The following is a 20617-nucleotide window of genomic DNA, read 5'->3' on the forward strand; positions in this document are numbered from 1 at the left end:
TGAAAACCAATCTATTACATGACAACAGATAACATAAATCTAATCTATGCTCAATGAAACTCCCAGCTTAATTTCATCATAGTAAAAATGTGTTCCTTTTGCTGTTTTTCAATAAGTTGTAACCTGGTCCTTTTTACCCCATAAACAGTGTGTTCGGACGGCCAGGGTGTAAATAAGTCTAATGTCTTAGTCTAATTTAATATGAATTTTCCAAGTAATAGCTACATTATTCAACCAATACGAAGTATAAATTTCATGGGGGCATTTTTCACCGAGATAACATTGTAAATAACCTTGATCTGGTCAAAAATATTCATCAGCAGATTTAAAATAACTATTTATCTAATTCATTTTTTGTAAAATTGCTTCTTAAACTTAATCAACTTATTCATTTGCTTTTCTTTCATTTTTACGTTTTAAGAGTAGAGTTTCAGTGGCTCCTTTTTACCCCACCCAGGTAAAAGCTTTTAATAGAGGTTATTTAGAAAAAATGATTGAATCAAACTGAAAATTAACAAAACATCTTATAAAACAAATAAATAACGTATACTTAAAAATTATATTAAAGTCTTGTAAACTAAGCAACAGTGCTCATGGCTACAAAAACTAACAATGAAAGAAACTACTTTTTTATGGATGTTTAAACATTGCTGTTTTCTTTCAATAGCAACGTCGTAAGAATCAAGGTGATAGTTGGTTGTACATCTTTTTCCCGTTACTTTCAAATATTGTTATTAAAAAATTCTTAACTTGTTTTTATATAGACTTGTTATCTAAAGACTATGTATGAATTTATCAATAGTCTCTTTTACCAGGCACCCCTGCCTGACTGAGATATAGAAAAACTAAAAAAAGAAAGCTTTACTTGTTTTTGAAATATCGGTGGAGGACTCTTTTACTCTAAACCCCGCTCTACCCTAAATAGGAGTATTTCATCAAAAACAAAATACTATAATTTAAAAATATCTTTCGTTTTATAAAAAGTATACTTAAGACTGCCTAGTATAAGTATTTTTCTAATTTTTAATTAATTTTTATATTTAAGCTCCATTTAGTATGTATATAATATTTGAAGGTGTTCTAAACTCAAAGTACATATTTTTATCAATTGTACTACCATGCAAAATTTCATCAAAATCCCAGATAAGTAAATCTGAAGTTTTAAGTAGTTCAATATTTTTTTCAAAATAAAAAGATCAATAATGCAAATAAAGTTAAAACAATAATGTAATTATTGTTTTATTACTATTTAAAATATTTTAGTCACTTACTGATGTGTGGAGACATTGAAAAACAAATGCGAGTACTGCGGGGCGCTGTCCTCCGGTCCGTGCGGCGCCGGAAAACTCATCGTCAACATAATGGGCTTCCGCAACGAATTCTGTTTGCTCTGTCGCAGGAAAGCTATCGAGTCGTTCACTATCAGATCCGGATAATAGTCCTGTCATGGGAATAGATCAAAGAAAAAAGAAACGTATTAGATTTTACAGACTTCAGACAAACGATACTTGAACACGATAAAACAATACAGTTAGCAAAGTTATCCATACTATAGGAGAAATTAAATTTTCATATCCCATGTGCAGTGATATGCAGAAACAAAATAGCATAAAAAGACTGATGAATTATATTAAATCTTTCCACTCGCGCATAACAAAAATAATACGAATTTTGTCGCCAGAGAAGCAGCATCAGAGTGAAAAGGGTTGAAGCTTGAGTAAATTATTAACTTCAATTTAAAATTTCTCAAAAATCTAATTTTGTCAAGGTTTTAAAAAAAATTTAATCATTTTTAAAAACTAGTTGGTATTGGTATTTTGCCTTGATGCAAGTTACATGAACTTCCCAATATGTGTAAATAATCGATTTAATTAATAAAAAATAAAAATTTATGAGTGATTAAAAGTATTCCGATTGGATTTATAGCATATAATTGAAAACGAACAAACTCGTTAACTCGGAATATTTTCTAAGAGCAAATTTTCAAAAATCAACAATTTTTATAATTGAACCAGTTTCCGTAGAACTTTAATACTTTAGTATATTTATTAAGATCAAGCACTCTATCATTATACCAAGTAAATCGTCTAATTTATATTTTTACAAACGTCAAAAAAACTACTCATTTTCTCAAACTTTGATGAATTTTTAAAATAAATTACTTGTCGTAAGGCCGCAATATTTCAGTAAGTTCTGTAAGACCATGATATATATCGCCAAAATAAGTTCCATAAAAATCGGCTCAAATTTTTTTTCAACAGTTAATTACAAGAAAACGGCTCGGTAGATTTTTACCTAAAACTAATCAGTATCATTCCCAACTAATATCTTTCGAACAGTTTTTGATTTTTTAAAATAGGTTCGATAGTTTGAGGTTAAATGTGGACGAAAAGTTCAACACAAATTACAAAAAAACGGCTGGGCAGTTCGTCTCACAAAACTGACAAACGAGATACATCGAATGGCTTTTAAATTTTTGAAATCGGTCCAGCTGTTTGTGAAAACGAGGATTTACGGCAAAAAATCTGTTCACATACATACACACACACAAATACTTTTTCTAAATTTGGTCTCATTTGGCTTGAAACGTCGAGAAAACATAAAATTAGCGAATCGGATTTTTTGATGAAGACAAACTTCTCCTTCGGGAAGTTAAAAATTCATTTTTGGTATGGGAAGGTCCAGTAATTTGTCTTAAGGCACGATGCCATACATCACTAGTTTTATGAAAATTTTAATAAGTTTTCAGCTTAAGATTAGGTATTATTCCATATGTAATTATACGTATAGAAAACAAGATGATATTAAAAAATAATAAAATTACCCTACGGGAAGTTAATAATTAGATAAAACAATGTTAGTAAAAAAAATACATTTCAAAATAATCATTTTTTAAACATATTTTAAATATTGCTTCCTGATTCTGTAAGCTACATTCACTAAAATCATTTCTTTATTCTAAATTTCTAAATAAGGAATTCAAGATACTGCAGGAAATCTTACAACACGTTATTTCTGTGAATTTTTTTAGAAATTAGAATATTTTTTAGAAACCGGATTATTTTCCTGTTAGCATAATCACTTTCCTTTTCTAAGATATTTAAGAGATTTTATATTCTTTTTTTTATTTGCCTTTAAAATTTTCGGTAAATTTTATTTCTCAAAACAACACCATATGAAGTTATTTCTCAATTATAATAATGCAACACTTTTTTTCTATATAATTTCGTGAAATACATTTTTGGAAAATGATTACAGTAGAGAAAAACTTACTATAAAACTAAACTATTAATTCGAAAACCATGTTTTTGAAAGCCGATTACTTTCCTATTTTTTATAATCAAAAGCTGCTTGTAAGAACTATTATAAGATTTTATAGTTACTCTGTTATTGGATTTATTATAAAAGTTATTATGTTCGTTACCTAGCAATTTAACTTGTAATGAAACAAAAATACGTCTTTTATAGAATAAAATAAAAAATTTTATTTTTTATTCAGCGTAATGACATAGAATTAAAGACTTTAAACGTTATGTAAAACTCTAAATGTAAATGCACTTTAATTATCGGGCGATTAAAAAACAGTCGAAATAAAAATAACATAATTTTATTTTGTTGACTGCAATTAACAATAATTAATTCTAAAATAGTTATTCAACTGGAACAGAGCTTCCCAAATAGCAGTTCTTAAAAAAATGTGTTTTTTTCAATTTGTTACCCATATTTGCATTTTATCATATAAACTTTGATATAACTCATTAACGCAATCAATAAATTATTAAATCTATCAACACATATTTTGGTATTTAAATCAAATTACCAACAACTAAAATCAATAAAGTTTCAGTTAGCAGGTGAATTTACTCAAATAAAGTAATAATTTTAAATAAATTCAATTCCACATTCAATAGTAATAAAATTGAAAAAAAAGAGTGCGCGTAAGGTTCAAAAAATATAAATTGTATTTTTAAGCAAATTTTTTTTTTGTTTTCTCAGTTCAACAATATCTATTTTGAATTTAAATTATTTACATAATTTTGAAAAATACATTTTCGGAAAGTGATTACTTTATGAAGAATTGAAGATACTACAGAAAAACTTTCTTGTGTAAAACTTGTACTCGTGGCTGCAAAAATTAAATGTTGAGATATGCCACGTACTTTATTTAGCATGTATAAAATAATATTTAAAGAGTTGTTATAAGGATAAAAATGCATTTTATACAATACCCGTATCAAAATTCTGCAACCGATTTTTATATAACATGTATTTCTAATAAGATGCTTGTATCATATTCACGTATGCTTAAACCTTAAACTCTATATTGTACGCCTTTTAACTAACTATATAGTACGCCTAATATGCCTACAGCCCTATATATATAATACGCCCAATATATTATTTCTTATCTTACACCTATAATGTTTCTTAAACGCTAATTTTTTCGAACCCTACCGAGAATCGAACCCGAGCCCTCTGCGTGGCAGGCAACGACCTTAACCACAAGACCACCGTACCGCCACGGTTGGTCGCCTTTTTCCGCGCGTCGTCGCGTCACCTTAATATTAATTACTTAATTAATAGGTAAAGGTACCGCGGAAAAACAGTGCGTCCCTTAATATATTATTTGTGGGGGACCCAATAGAGTAGTGGTTAAGGCGCTGGACTGCCACGCGGTGGTCCCGGGTTCAATTCCCGGTGTGGGCGATAGACAGAGTATAAGGTAGAGACAATAGATAACACAGGCCAACAAAAAAAATATTTTTTTTGGTGCCTCAAATGTTAGAGCTGATTCTTATAGTATTTTTTGCGCTGATTTCAAATCTGCAAACCATTTCTTTGTATCAGCTCTAGTTTTTGAGATACAAAAAAGTTGCCGAAACCAGGTCCATTCGAGGTCGTCACGGATAAGAGCTTTTTACAGTGTCAAGTAATGCCCTAACTAAGGCCGAATGGGTCTTGTAAGTTTGTATGTACGAGTAGTCATATCTCCTTAAAATAACATTCGGAATTGTATTACTATTTTGTACTTTCGTTCCTTATATTAGGTGCGCAACTAAGTTCTCGCTGTTTGTCAGTATATGGCTCTATCAGTAAGGGTTGGTCGATTTTGACAAATCCAAAACGTCTTGAAGCAAGCTTAGAGTAAGTAAACAAACTGCTGCGACACATAATTGATTTCGTTTTTGCATTATATACTTCTGGTTAAGTGAATATGTCCAATTTTATGCCAAACAATCGTTATTTGCGAGGAGTGTTGATTTTCGTCTTCCATTAAAAAAAACGGGAACTCAAGTGCATCGAGACCTACGGAAATGTTGCTCTGAGCGAAACAACATGCCGTGAAGGGTTTTGTCGCTTCAAAAATGGTGATTTTGATGTTGACGACCACCCTCGTGAAGGAAGGCCAAAACCTTCATAAACGATAAATTGAAGGCCTTGTTCGAAGAGGATTCGTGCCAAACTCAAGAAGATCTTGCTTTAGAATTAGGAGTTACCCATCAAGCCATTTCCAAGCTATTGCATGCGTCGGGGATGACTTAGAAGCAAGAAACTTCGGTTCCTTGTGAGCTGAAGCAAAGAGACGTCGAGCGTCATTTTTTCGCCTGTAAACAACTGCTCCAGCGGCGAGAAAAGAAGAGGTTCTTCATCACATCGTGACAGGTGATAAAAAATGAATACATTACAGCAATCCAAAGACGAGAAAATCTCGGTTCGGCCGAATATTCACTGCGAAGGTTATGCTCTACATATGGTGGGACCAGGTCGGTGTTATCTGTTATGAGCTGTTGAAACCGAGTGAAACCATCACTGGAGAACAGTATCGAACTCAATTGATGCAATTTTTTTAAAATAAAGTTACATTTTCATCGAAAAAACAGCGAGAACTTAGTTGCGCATCTAATATCGTAAAATATATCATATATATCGTATCTTGAAAACTAAAGCTCATAGAAAAAAACCAATGTCATTTTTGAAATCAGCGCCCCAAATATACTTAAAAACAGTATCAAAATCGTTTGCACCATTTTCTTTGTTGACCTGTGATAATAGATAAGAGTATAATATAGCGTATAATTGGTAGAATGTAAGGTTTGTAGGGGGTAAAAAGATATGTAGGTAGTATGTTATATATGATAGGTTAATAGCAAATAATGATGAAGCGGTAATAGATTTATATATAAGTGTAGGAACTGATGGTCTTAGGTATCGTACGGTATGATTATATAGGTAATTTATTAGATTTAAGATAATTAGATTTAAGTCCTTTAACATATTGTAATATATCTTCGGTACTTTTATATAAAAAAGAGTGCGCGTAAGGTTCTTAGGCGATTGAAGTAAAACTAATTTGCTACTGTATATGATGGCATTTAAGTAAAAATAAATACATCATAAACAATTTTGAATAATGTTTCTTAGTAATATAGTAACACTCGTGATACACATATTTATTAGTGTCAACCATTATACAAATTTATATAATGTGTATAAGAATGGCTTTATACTTCAAATATGACATGAACGGTTATTGGTGATTTACACCCTAGTTGTGCGTAAAGAAGTATTATTTCAAAAATTTTAAGAAAATAAAATAAAAAATATTTCATTTTTTCTCTGCCATAGAATTAACTTTAAACGCGATGACAAGAAGTCTCTAAACGTAAATGCACTTTAATTATCGGACGATTAAAGAACAGTTGAAAATCTCGAGTACAAAATAAAAACAAGACAATTTTTCCTTCATCCACTGCAATTAACAAAAAGCACAATTCGTTTTAACAAAAAGAGGCAAAATTATGCATTACTCACTTTGTGATAATCATCGCCGTGCTTGATCTTCTGCCCATTCATGTTGACAGAGTAATTGTAGTATTTGGAGTTCATAATAAGTCCTCCCCATTCTCTCCAACCAGGAGGTATATAAGAACCATTGTATTTATTCAGATATTTGCCAAAATAACCTGGGAATAGACAGAGGCAATAATTAATAATTATATAGAACATAATATTGATGTAGACTCTACATCATCTACATTGTAGAGAATATTTGCTTTTAGGTGAGCGAGTTTGGGCATTGCCTTGACCAATTCTTGCTACAAGTTTGAAATTGTATTTATTAAATATCAGTTTTGTACAAATATGTATGGTTTTACTCTCGATTATTAAAATCTTTCTTTACTATTTTATTTTATTTTTAAAAAATAGAGCCCATATTGTTGCGAGCACCAATACCATTGCTAGACCAGATTCATCCAAAAAATGTTTTTATAGTATATAAGTTGCAAAACTTAAAGTACAATATAATTGAAATAAAAACGACTGCAGTGTCACTGTTCTATGTCATATTACTAATTAACCATCATTATATAAATAAATTTATAAAATTATATAGATAAAGGCTTTTCCAGTTGTTGGAAGCACCTTCATCCAAAATTGTATATATTGTATCTATAGAAGTTGTAGAACTTAAAATAGAGTAGTTTAATAAAAATTCTTGACTACCACTGTTCTATGCGATTTTAGTTATTATCTATCATCATCATTTTATAATAACGATTTAAGTACTTGTTTGATTAAAATCTGCCTAGTAATTTAATGTAATTGACTTTTATTATAGCAATAATTACATCCTAGCAAATTATAGGCACGCAATAATCAGATAGAAGCAATATCATGGATGAAACTGTAATATCATCTACTATTTTAGCATCTGAATTACAGAGAATTTGAAAAATATTTTTAGATACATGTGGTATAAAAATATACGATATGAAGAATATAAATATGTTGCAAAATGATTTACGTTATTCGTACCTACATTTTCAAATTACATACTCGAAACTTGTTTTAAAAATCTAATTTTGATATGTTATGAATCTTTCACGTTTATTATTCATTTAAGTAAAGAGTATGATCGTGTTTGAAATAAGGTCACCACTGCTTGACATCAAGCTGACGCCGAGTAGGGTATCGAGCCTAAAACTTCTGATTAAAACCTCATAGACCTAACCTCTACCTAAGAGAATGCCCAATTGTATAAATTTTTGCAAAATTGATTTATATAATTCTTTTATTTCTAAATTTCTCACTCGAAATCTTCTTGGTGTGCTAAAACTCAAGAACTGCTAAACCGATTTGGCCAGTCTTAGTCTTGAAAAATTTGTGTTAATCCAGAGATAGTGGGAAAGGTGAGATATTATTTCAAAAAGGTTGGAAACCACTGATTTAAGTTATCTGATATTAAATTATTTGTCATTTACTTTATTACTATCATATTTATGAATAATCATCACAGAACAAAATATGAAAAAAATACATTCTGTATGTTGAAATAAGGTCATTGTCTACGTGAGAAAAAGATCAGAACCGTTCGAAGGGACCCAGTAAACATACAAATTGTAACCAAGGAGAAACTAATCAATTACAGTATTGAAATCGAAATATGAAGCTTTTGATAAAATGCAACAACATGGACCTTGAACTGCTTCTCTGACACGTGCTATTGACCTATGTAGATTGGGCAAGGCGAGAAGCTGTCATTTATGTTCCATAAAGAATATTTGTAAGTGTGTCGATTTTCAAAGATATTTTGTTCAATATTTACCAGTTCTGTAACCAGCATTCGAGAGATACGTTGCGAAGCTGCGAGTCTCGTGACTTGCCTGCCACTGTGGACTGCTGCAGTTGTCGTTGTTGGTGAAAACCTGAAATTGGACAAAATTTATAATATTGAGATAATTCATCTAAATTGTAATGATTTAATTGCTATTTATAATATCGGTACAAAAGTCACCTACGCTAAGAATTCTAAAAATTATGCATTAATATTATTGTTGTTCCCTTCGTCAACTTGGTATATTTCGGTCTTACCATTATGGACAATTCATACATTGCTATTAGCACAAATAAATTATACTGAATAGTCAACATTTTTTCAAAAAATCAACCAAACGATCGTTTTTCAATAACCCTATAATTTAAATAACCTCCATCACAGCTATCAAATTAAAGCTATCAAATCCAGAATGAGGGAACTATATTGGCTTATAGGACATAATTCAAAATTAGCACTTGAAAATAAAATCCTGCTTTACAAAGCAATAATAATTCCTAGTTGGTCATGTGGGATAAAGTTTTGGAGATACTCTAGCAAAGTCAAATGTATTATTGGTACAGAGAACTTAATCTAAAATACTTAGAATGATGACAGGTGCACTATGGCAAGTGAGCAATAAAACTTTGCACGATGATCTTAATGTGCTATACATTAAAGACGTTTTAAAAACAAGATCGACTAATTGCCATCACAAATTATAAAGTCAACCTAATAAACTCATTGCTCCACTGCTTCTTGCACCAGAATTTAGAAGACTGTGGCCAATTACTTTAATCCAATATATTGTATCTAATAGTAATTACCCACTGGGGTAACTGCTATCTATAATTATATGTAAATAATGTTTTTCATTTGCAAATAGAGGGTTACAATTATTTACTTTTTGTTTTTCAATTTTTTGGATGTAAAACAAAAATTAGGCCCATAGAAAATTAAGTAATTCATAAATTTTAATGAATCAAGATAATTTTAAGATAGTTTGTGATGTGATATGAATAAATGACTAAATTTTAATGACTTTAAATGACTATGAAAGAAATAAGTTTGCATAAATTTCAAAAACAATTATAGTTCTGATACTATTTAAGGACTGCTGATATTCTGGCAATTGATGATAAACAAATAAACAATCTTAAAGAAAGTTTTAAACTATGTGAAATATGTCATCATTACATTATAGTTTTATTATAACTAATGCAGTTTTTGCACAATTTTAATAAATAAATGCTTTTCCTCTTTTGCATTTAATTTATTCCCACACCCAAAATAAATTCGATCTTTTATAGTTATATAGAACCTGTTCGCGAGTATCATTTGCTTTTATATGACTAAAAAAACTTAAAAAAATAACCATTTCACATTTCGGTTGACAGCATACGAAAAACTCTCGACTCTTTTATAAGAACTGAATATCCCTCCAATATTCTTTAATGGTCGTAATTTGATTATTATCACTCAGTTTCTTGACGATACTAATTTATTCAATATTATTCTGCAAATAAAGGACTTTATGCAAAACGACGATGGCAACTCTTGATTATAGAGTCTCCTCTGTAATCCGATATGGAAGCATATTCAATATCGATACTGCATATCATAAAAATCGTTATATTAGAAATTTATATACACGATAACATGTGAGCAAGCGTATATAAAATGCAAATTAAAGTATTACAAGGTACAAAACTGGGAATTGATTTTATAATATTTACGAAGCAGTAATTTATAGCTCTAGTGCTATTCTGTAATACTTTTTGCGAAATGTTTATTTAAAACTATTAGATTATTTATGAAAACAACATACGTGCTAACTGGGATTTTATTGATTTCGAAAGTTGCATGTAATTAAATTTGGGTTGATCGATTTAATGATTCACTCGTTTATATAATAAATGGTAAACAAAGGCTATGAAAACTTTATGAAAAAATAAAGAATATAATATTTAGTATTGCAATTTTGGAAGTTCTGCTTTCCTATAAAACAATAATAAATATACTTAAATATTAGTGATTTTCGTTTTTTGCGTTTTATGGTACATGCATAAAATTCTCTTATTAAACTCTGATCTTCTCATTTATTCAAGATAATTTTGTTAATATTTTTTTTTTTTTTTTGTGGCCAAGAGCAATATTTTAGCATACGTGATATGCGTAATAATTGCTGTATGAGATTTGATGAAGGCATGAAATTAATTATGTATCTGGACGAAACCGTGGAAAATGCGATGTTTTATATTATTTGCTATATGTAATTTAAGAAAATTAAATTTGTTTTACTAACAATAAGTTTGATTTTAAACTCTAAAATACTGTTGAATTTTCTGGTACTAAAGGTTTCTGAAGAACTATATCTATAAATGAAAATTTATTTTTGAATTTATTTTTAAATGACTAAAAATATAAACATACGTAATAAAAATTAATAATTCTATGATAACCTAAAAGAGATGCACAAAGTGCATAATAAAAAAATTTAAGATAAAGTCAGTCCATTTGGAACTATGAATAAATGCTATTAATGTAAATCATAGGACTTTTTAATGAATCATATGCATTTTTCGTCTATTTTTAAATTTGGCTAACATATAAAAGGAGCAATTTAGAGCAACAATGTTAAAATAAGTTATTTATATACCAATCCTAAAAAACTTTTAAAGTTTAATATAGGATCGAAAAGCATTCAATAGATAACCATTTGGAAAGAAATTTAATATGAAGTTATAATTCGATTCAAGAATTTACATATAATTATATACATTTTTTCATCTATTTTAACATATAAGTCATGAAAAGTAACAATCGCAAAATAACCTAACTAAATCTCTCAAGTTTTTGGCAAAATCTAATCAGCATATCTCCCTATCAATAGGAATCGAATGTTTTTTGAACCATTCGAATCGGTGGATCCGTGCGCCCAAAAACGTGGACAAAATATTGTATCCATACATATATACATACACACATCCATTTTTTCTGAGGCATGCCAAAATGTTCAGAAACCTTCAAAATGTGAATATATGCAAAAAAAATTAATTTCGATTTTCGGACGATTACAATAACTTGCTCTACGGGAAGTTAATAAGTAATATCAACTTTTCTAAGTATCTACTTTTTTATTTGATTGATCATCTATTTACATAAGACTTTTGAGATTAAATCAAATATTTGTTTAAGAATTTCAAAAAAAAATCTAAGAACTACGTCCAGTAATGCTTTTTACTGCGATGCAAAGAAAATAAACATAATATAGATTTTTAATTATTAGTAAACCTAAAATAGGTCATCGAAATCTATTCCATTAGTAGAATAATCCATATAATGGATGCTTCGATTGCTTCATACTATTTTTGGAAGGCACTAGAGAACAAACTGAAACATTTGAACTCTGACAGATTTTCAATTTGAATTGTAAATTGCTTTAAATGCGATTAAAAGTTTATGTGCCAGGTCATCGAAGCGTTATTACGCCAGTTCGAAACAAATCGATTGTTCAAATTCTATCTGATTTAGGTAACAATCAGTTGTATTACTGCAGATTGCAAATTAAGCCAAAAGTAGGTTAAAACTCTAATTCTATGCTGTAAAAGATAAACGAAACATTGAATATATAATTATTATGCACACTTTTGTTCCAAATTATAACATATTAATAAAATATAGATAAACTATTACATAGAAATATATTTAAATTATTTATATAATTATAAGTACATCAAGTATGTATTTTTTATATGTAATACGTAATAAAATAAAAAATGGTATTAATTTCTTGATGTGTGATATAGTATTATTGAGAGAGATTATAAAGTACACAGATCTGAAATTAATATCATTGTATTTTTAAAATATATTTTCAGTAAAGAAAACTTTATCTTGTTTTAAATTCAATTATTTTTAATAAGAAAATATATTTCATTTTGCTTGCGAACTTCTTATTATTGATCACAACTTTTAGCTTATAAGATCTAATAGTTATCATATTAATCTTTACAACAATTTAACCGATTTAAATAAAAAATAAGCACTATTAGTAAGTTTTCTGTATAGATAATATTTTTCATTGGGCAATAATTATTAAATGAATTTGCTAAAAGTAGTCAAGTAACTTTAAAAATACAAAACCATTGATAGTGATTAGACGACAATGAATATTATGTATAATTTATTTAATTTTTATTTAGTATTATTTCGACGTTTTAGAAATTTGGGAAATAATAATATTGAATTAAAATAGTATTAATATAAAAAACACTAAAAATTAATACGTTTACTAAATATTATAATTAACAATATTTTGAATTAAAGGTGCGTTATTTCCTGTATATTGAACAGCATATATAATAATATACCGTATACTATATATAAAAAGACAAATATTATCCTCGTTTATTATTTAAGATGCATTTCTTCCGCAATTCATTTGTAATCATTCTTTGGATGATGCTATATGCTTGCCAATATAAATGATAGCATTGAAAAACAAATATTTTAAAATAATAGCATTGAAGTAAGCATTTTATTGAAGCAAATCATCGTAGATAAACAAGTATAAACAAGTGCAAATTATGTACCATTGTCATTTTCAGATTAGTAGAAATTGATACAAAATTGGATGTAAAAACAAAATGCCAGTCTCCTAGTTATTATAAACTAGTAAAAAAATTAATAAAATTAAATAACTAAAGAAAGAAGTTCGTTTTTTATTAGGAATATATAAATTTATGTAATCTCTCTAATTATTTAAATGAAATTCCTTCGAACGTATTTTCGTTTTATTATATTGACCATGAAGATGACAATCTTCATGGCATTGAGCTTTTACACGGAATGATTGCTACCCCTGGTAAAGGAGGTAGAGGAGTGTTTTGATAGAACTAATTGTTCACTTCTAAAATAAAGTCCGCGACATGTATAGTAAATGATAGATAAATATATCTTTTTTCATTATAACTTAGTGACAAATAGTGACAAAATGTGTGTTTAACACAGTCCACTGCTACAAGAGTTGAATTATAACCCAACAACCTGAGTTAATCGAAGAAGAGTTTTAATAAATTCCATAACTACGTACATAAAAACAAAATTGAAAAAAAAATTTCATGTATATTTTCAGTGTGATTATTATATACTATTAAAATGACTTCATCCTTTATGTGGTGAATTTGTAATAATAATGCATTCAATAAATTTTATTGGCAGGAACTATTTGCAATTTATTTATGCAAGATATACAACTTGCAAATAAATGGTAGAATATACTATATATTTAAAAAAACTATATATTTTATTGTTTTTCTAGTATTATTTTATTATTCAGAAATTTTATTTATATTATTTATTAATTTTATTTTGATTATTATTTGCTTTTATTTTATATTAAATCATCATACTGCGGATATTATTTTCATGTAAATTCTATCCTTTGCACTCTTATTTATTTAAAATTATGTTATTATTTATCAATATTGCTAGATGTTAACCATTTAACAGTTGTAATAAATATTGTGATTAAAAAAAACTATATATTTCTATTCTGGTAAAGTATATGAGGAGGCGACATTAATCACGTGAGGTTTTTAGGGAAAGGGGGAGGGGGTTGTCCAAAAAAACTCAAAATACAAAGTGGGAGAGTAAGGGGTATATAGTAAGAAGATATCAAGTGTATTTATTTTTTACCCGTTTTTTTTTTTTTAATCCAAACATTTTCAAAAAAAATTCAAAAATTTTAAAAAAATTTCTTTTAACTAAAAATACACATGATGTTTCGTGGGCAAAATGGAATAATTTTGAATATAACCACGTATCACCAAGGGGTAAGGAGATCCAAAAATCCTTACAAAAATCGATCAAGTGATTAATGAACGCCCCCTAAGAACAGTGATAAAATCTGAATCTTATATTTATTACTAATTATTTGTCCGAAATATTTTGAGCTCTCACCTGATGATTGTGGACATACATGCCCGTCAGCATGGAACTTCTGCTTGGGCAGCACATGGGAGTCGTAGTGTAGGCGTGCCGGAACTGCACGCCGCCGTCTCTTAGCGCACGCAACGTTCGAGGCATAAAATTCAAGGAACCTGGGAAAGAATACATCACGAAAAAATAAAGAATAACTCACAACCGATAAGAGAATCATCGCAATTGATTATTATACGAATTTTTGGGATTTAAAATTATTCAAATATTATGATTGCACTACTAGAAGCTGTTTTTATCCAAAATGCCATTAAAGAAAAAAAAGAATTGATATGTACCTAACATATTTTAAACAAAACTAAAATACAGCATATATATATATATATATATATATATATATATATAATATGGATTTATATATAAATTACTCAGAAAATTCTAGACAGGTGTAAAACCTTTGACCGAATGAATAGATCAAAGCACAAACTATAGTTCCGGGTTCGATAACAACCTTGGCCAGCTTGATGTCAAGCAGTAGTAAAATTGGTTTTGACTTTGATTCTATACAATTATTCAAACTGTAAATGTTCGAAAATTTGCTTATAGCATTACACTTCAATAAATTCGTCTAGAAATTCTTGGTTTTTCTTGCATATATAATATTTTTGTATGTAAAACCATAAAGGCGACGATAGGCAAACAAGACTCCTGTAATTCTAGGTAAATTGGAAAATCTCTAGAAAAATATATGAAATATATATAGTAATATGTTTCAAAATGAAAATAGCCCGGGACAACCGTTTGGGTTGTCATCTATAAAACCAAAGTCGTTATTTAAGTCAAATCATCTCAACAGTTTAAGAGACTCATAAGTTCTGCTTATCGTTCAAATAATAATAATAGTAATAATAATAAATAAAAAAAAGTTAACCGTGAAACCAGTCTAGAAGTTTATTGGATTCTTAATTAAGTTTTTTTGTTCATATAAATCCTCGGTGTTAATTTAAGGGGGTATTCTAGTGTAGAGCGATGAATTGTAGGTCATTTTTAAAGTGTCGTAAAAGAAAGCAATAAATATTTTTACTATCCATTTTTTACCACTTGTGTATTAATATTTTTAAAATACAATACAAAAATTAAAAAAAAAGGTTGAAAATAGAAGAAACTGGCAGCTGATGAAGTGGGGGAGTCACAAAAAATTGGCACCTCAAACTTGACATGATTTCAGCCCTCCTAGCCATCAGAAATACAAAAAATAAAAAGATTATTAATCTTCAATGATGTCGCAATCGCCCGAGCTAGCAATGAGTAAAAAAAATTTTTTTTTACAAATTGGCGACTGTTTGAAAAAAAAGTTTTTTTTTTTTGAGTTTCCCGAATTTTTTAAAAATAGTAACAATTGGAATTTGGGGATAATCCTAGTTCGGGCTATAGATAAGTCTATAAAAAAGACTCTCTGAACATTTCAAGTGAATTGGTCGAGTAGAACTCGAGAAATCGTGTCAACAGTACTGAAAAAGTCTGTTCTGAGAAAAACGCATTTAAAGTTCTGCGTGAAGCCAAACCAGTATGGAGAGCGAGTCAGTAAAATGCCTATATCTCCAAAAATAATCCAAATTTTCAAAAACCTTATCGTACCCATATTCCTAAATAGTTAAACTTTGAAAATATGAAATAAAAAATCGATTCTTTTGAATTTCTACACTAGAATACCCCCTTAATTCAATGTAGACTAAAGGTAATAGGTAATGTGCTGTATTTCTAGGCCGAAATAAATATATAAAAAATATAAATTATTCATATATAAATATTACACAATAAACTTCAAAATACTTTCAAATTATATCAAAGAAGTTTTTGGTATTTTGCATAAGGAAGTTATTTCTTATACACAGTCTTAACGATTGTTCATTTCACCGTTACATGCAACAATCGCTTCAAGAAATTGTCATATGTCATTATATTTCAACTCACCCAATTCGACATCTTGATCATCCGTCATGATCAAAATAATATTAGGCCTACGCTCCTTCGCATTTGGCAGTGGTATAAAAGGACCGGCGCCAGATGATCCCGAATGCGAATGCTTCTTAGACCCTGCAGAATGGTGAGATCGCCCATTTTGATGGTGTCCAGCATGCTGATTAAAACCTTGATGATGATATCTCTCCTGATTCGCTGCAACTTGTTCAGATCTTTTTCCATCAGAAGTCGTCAAAAGATTTACTGTAAACACAATCAGCGTGATCGCTAGCAGAGTCGTTAGATTTAGAACCATCTTGAGAATCGGGCCCGTCGCGATAGAAACAATTTAGGATTTTATACTGAAAATTATATCACTGTATCATTTGGCATTTTCACACTGCTTAGACACACACCCACTTGAAAATTAAAAAGCACTTCACGCACTTAGTCAATTCAAGAGACACAGCCTGATAGCGGCTTTTGATTGAAACACTCATATTGTTCTTGCGACACTCTCTTCGCAGATTTGATATATTCCATCATTACTTTTTCTTGTTAATTTAACGGTACAGCGATATGGATATTATCCCGTCTCTGGCTGCATCTCCTCACTTCCAACTCCGACCAATTCTGTAACGGAAAACGGTAAAATTTTTAAAGTGCTCATTCAAGACAGTGAAATTCAGTATTTATGCATTATATAGAATCGATTGGAAACGGTCTGCAATTAGAGATGGGAACAAATTGGTAATTTAAAATTCGATATAATGAATCTTCTGAATAAATTTTATTTATATAAAGAAAGGCTTTAATGTTTTGGAGCATTGGAACTACAACTACAACGGATTTGTTTTAATTTTTGTTTTACGCCATTTACTATAACAATAATTTTAAACTCACTAAGTATGTTGCTAAAATACTAGATGTTATAATTCATCTATAGAGGCAAACAACAAGCAAAAACGTAATTATTTTTTTTGACTTTCCGAAAGAGTTTGTTTTCAACAAACAATCCTTGTAAATTTTATGTTTTATTATTATTATTATTATTATTATTATTTAATTATTTAGCAATAGAATATTTTATACATTTGATATATCCATATCTCAGACAGGCAGGGGTGCCTGGTATAATGGATTATGGATTGCTTTATACATTTATGCCTATACATATATATTTATGTATTTCATATTATTTCATTTTAAAATAAAAATTAAGTACAAAAGTCATATTTAACTAATAAGGTCAGTCTTCTTTTTTTCTCGATGTTTCAAGCCATTCTGTATCAAATAAGATCAAATTCGGAAGAAGTGTATAAGTGCATATGAGCAGATTTTACTATCTTTTGTCCTTGTTTCTTTGTAAACACCTGTACCGATTTCAAAAATTTAAAAACCATTCGTTGTTTATTAGTGAATCAGCGTTGATTAACTAATCAACACAAGTCCTTATTGAGATACAACGAATGACTTTTGAATTTTTGAAATCGGTTCAACCGTTTACGAGAAAGGTAGAAAAATCTGCTCACATACATATTTACTTTTTCGAAGTTTGATTTTATTCGATTCAGAATAACTTGCACAATGATCAGCCAAGACGTTTTTTTTGTAATTAGTAGAAAAAGTGTAAATTTTTTCCGCCAATTCTTAGCCCACAATATTGAATCGATTTTAAAAATTCAAATACTGTTCTAAATGTATTGGAATAGCTTGGATTAGATTTTGGTAAAAAAAAAGAGCCAGGCGTTTCTTCGTATTTGAATGTTTAAAAATAAAAGGGCGCTTTTGATGATTTTTTTTAGGATAATGGAGATGATTGTCATACTAAACATACTACAATTTTACGGCCTTACGTCAAGTAGTTTTAATTTCAAAAATTCATTAGTTTGAAAAAATAAGATAATTAAAATTTGTGTCAAAAGTCGCTTTTGTGATGTGTTGTGTCAAAATTTGAATTTTGTCAACGTTTCCTCAAAAACGTCTGAACCGATTTCACAAATCCAAAGCCATTGGATTAAACTTGATAATGAGGAGGCGATTAGGTTTAAAATATTAATATTAGTATTATAATTTCACCTGGGAGATCGAGATACCCAGCTGTAAGTCTGTTAATACTTGTATATTGAGACCTAAAAGTTGTCTCAAAACCTACACATGTTGCGCACACCCTACCATATGTAGATTTTGAGACTACTTTTAGGTGTCAATATACAAGTATTTACAGACTTACAGCTGGGTATCTCGAATTCCGAGATTCTTACCGAATTTTAGCTGAAATGACTACTATATATATGTAGTACTACGATGCAATGTCGGACAAAGGCTATTTTGACTAGAATGCATATTTTTATCTAAAATATTACGTTACCATCGATGAATTCTTTATCTATTCCTCAACCCTATGTGTGATATAAACTTTAATGCAGAAGTAAATATAAAGAGAGCACTTTCCGCATGCAGAACGCTTTGCAAAGAAACCACATGACATAAGAAACACGATATATCTTTTCCCAAGACGATTGTATTATTGATTCTAGAGAAAATAGTTTGCACTTTATGTGCGTTATTTATATTTTATAGTTTATGTATTTTATTTACAAGATGTAATAAATAACGAAAAGGGCAGTAAACTGTATAATTTATAGTAGACAAGTATAAAATATTTAAAACGCAGCAATACCGTTTGAAGCATAGTTTAAAGAATAAAAATAATATTTGTTATTTTAAAAGATATACCGGAAAATATATTAAAGGACCAATTTTCTGGTAAAATAGACCGTAACATAGCGTTGTTATGGCAACGCTATGTTATGCTTCTTCTTTCTTCATATAAATTGGTAGTAAAAACTGTCTAAATGCTATGTATCTGCTGTTCGATCAGAGAGATGCAGTTATAATAACATTCTTTTTGATGCAGTTTTTAGGTTAGGTTTATATCTAAAACGCTTGACTGCACAGCAAATACATAAAATATTACCGCCATTACAAAAATCTCCAATAAGTAAATCGCAATCTACAGGATGGTGAAGCATAAATATATCAAACCAACTACTATTTTATCTGCATTGATTTCTGATAAACGGTCGTTTTGGCATATAATAAATAATAAGAAACTAGCTGCGCAATTAAATACTCTTGGCGACTTCAAAGATTAACAATGACTCACTAAGACATTTTACAATTATTTTTCATTGCGATTTATTTTAATGACTGTTCACGAGGCACGCTTTTAGATGATTGCGTTGAATGTTTCCTCATTGATAATAGTAAAACGGCTGAAGTACATTTGATATGGTAAAAAATAATATAGAAAAATATAGATATGTTTTGATAAAAAAGCTTAATTGTACAGCACATAAAATATATTAATATATTTTACGATAATTTATAAACAAGATAGTAAACAGCTTCCCTAGGAAGCGGTGATTAATGGACACATGCAATAAATACTTTTAACAACATATTATATCGACTATCCATATAAACATTATTTTGGTCTTGGTTTATTATGTAACTATTGCTAGATTAAAATCATAGAATTCTTATAAAAATTTTATATATATTATAATAATTCTTACAAACATTTATTTTCTCTGTCCCGCTTGCCAACGCAAATATCTGTGAATTCAAAAACTAATTGCAGCAGATATTTTATAATAAAGAAATCATAGAATTCTTTTACATATCATAACTATTTAAATGATTAAAAAGTCTTTTAGAACTCTTATTACATTAATGAACGAATTTGAATGGTAAATAAATAATTTCCATTTCTGCGAAAGAAGCAAATCAACTCCCAAGCAAATGATTTCTGCTCCAATTCAATATGCTTCACAGTTAAAAAGTGATTCCGCGAAGATACAAGTGAAATTATTGCTGTATATCATTCAAATTTGATAATATTTCACTCCGTGTTTCAGCAAGATGAGTTATTTCAAGTATTTTCTCACAATATACAAAATGAAAAATGTTTCTGTAACTATAGCATATAAAATTTCATACCTTAGTTTATAACTCACCAACAATTTTGCAACTTGAAGTTTATAGGCGCATCATAAAAACACTAAGAAACTAAATTTACAGAAATTTATATTTTACACTGAATTTCATAAT

General features: G+C 29.1%; 1 protein-coding gene across 1 annotated transcript; it reads right to left on the reverse strand.

Moving 5' to 3' along the window:
* Positions 1-1267: 1267 nt before the first annotated feature.
* Positions 1268-17117, reverse strand: LOC113370057 (extracellular sulfatase SULF-1 homolog). Its single transcript, XM_026610717.1, has 5 exons — positions 16514-17117; positions 14561-14700; positions 8609-8708; positions 6814-6965; positions 1268-1441 (listed from the first exon to the last, which is right to left on the reverse strand). The coding sequence occupies exons 1-5, from the start codon at positions 16815-16817 to the stop codon at positions 1268-1270; spliced, it is 870 nt and encodes a 289-aa protein (XP_026466502.1). The 5' UTR covers positions 16818-17117.
* Between the last annotated feature and the right edge of the window lie 3500 nt (positions 17118-20617).

The sequence above is a fragment of the Ctenocephalides felis genome, unplaced genomic scaffold (assembly GCF_003426905.1).
Source record: "Ctenocephalides felis isolate EL2017-DRISC unplaced genomic scaffold, ASM342690v1 CF-g0.4_SCAFFOLD_01492, whole genome shotgun sequence".
In the NCBI taxonomy this organism is placed as follows: domain Eukaryota; kingdom Metazoa; phylum Arthropoda; class Insecta; order Siphonaptera; family Pulicidae; genus Ctenocephalides; species Ctenocephalides felis.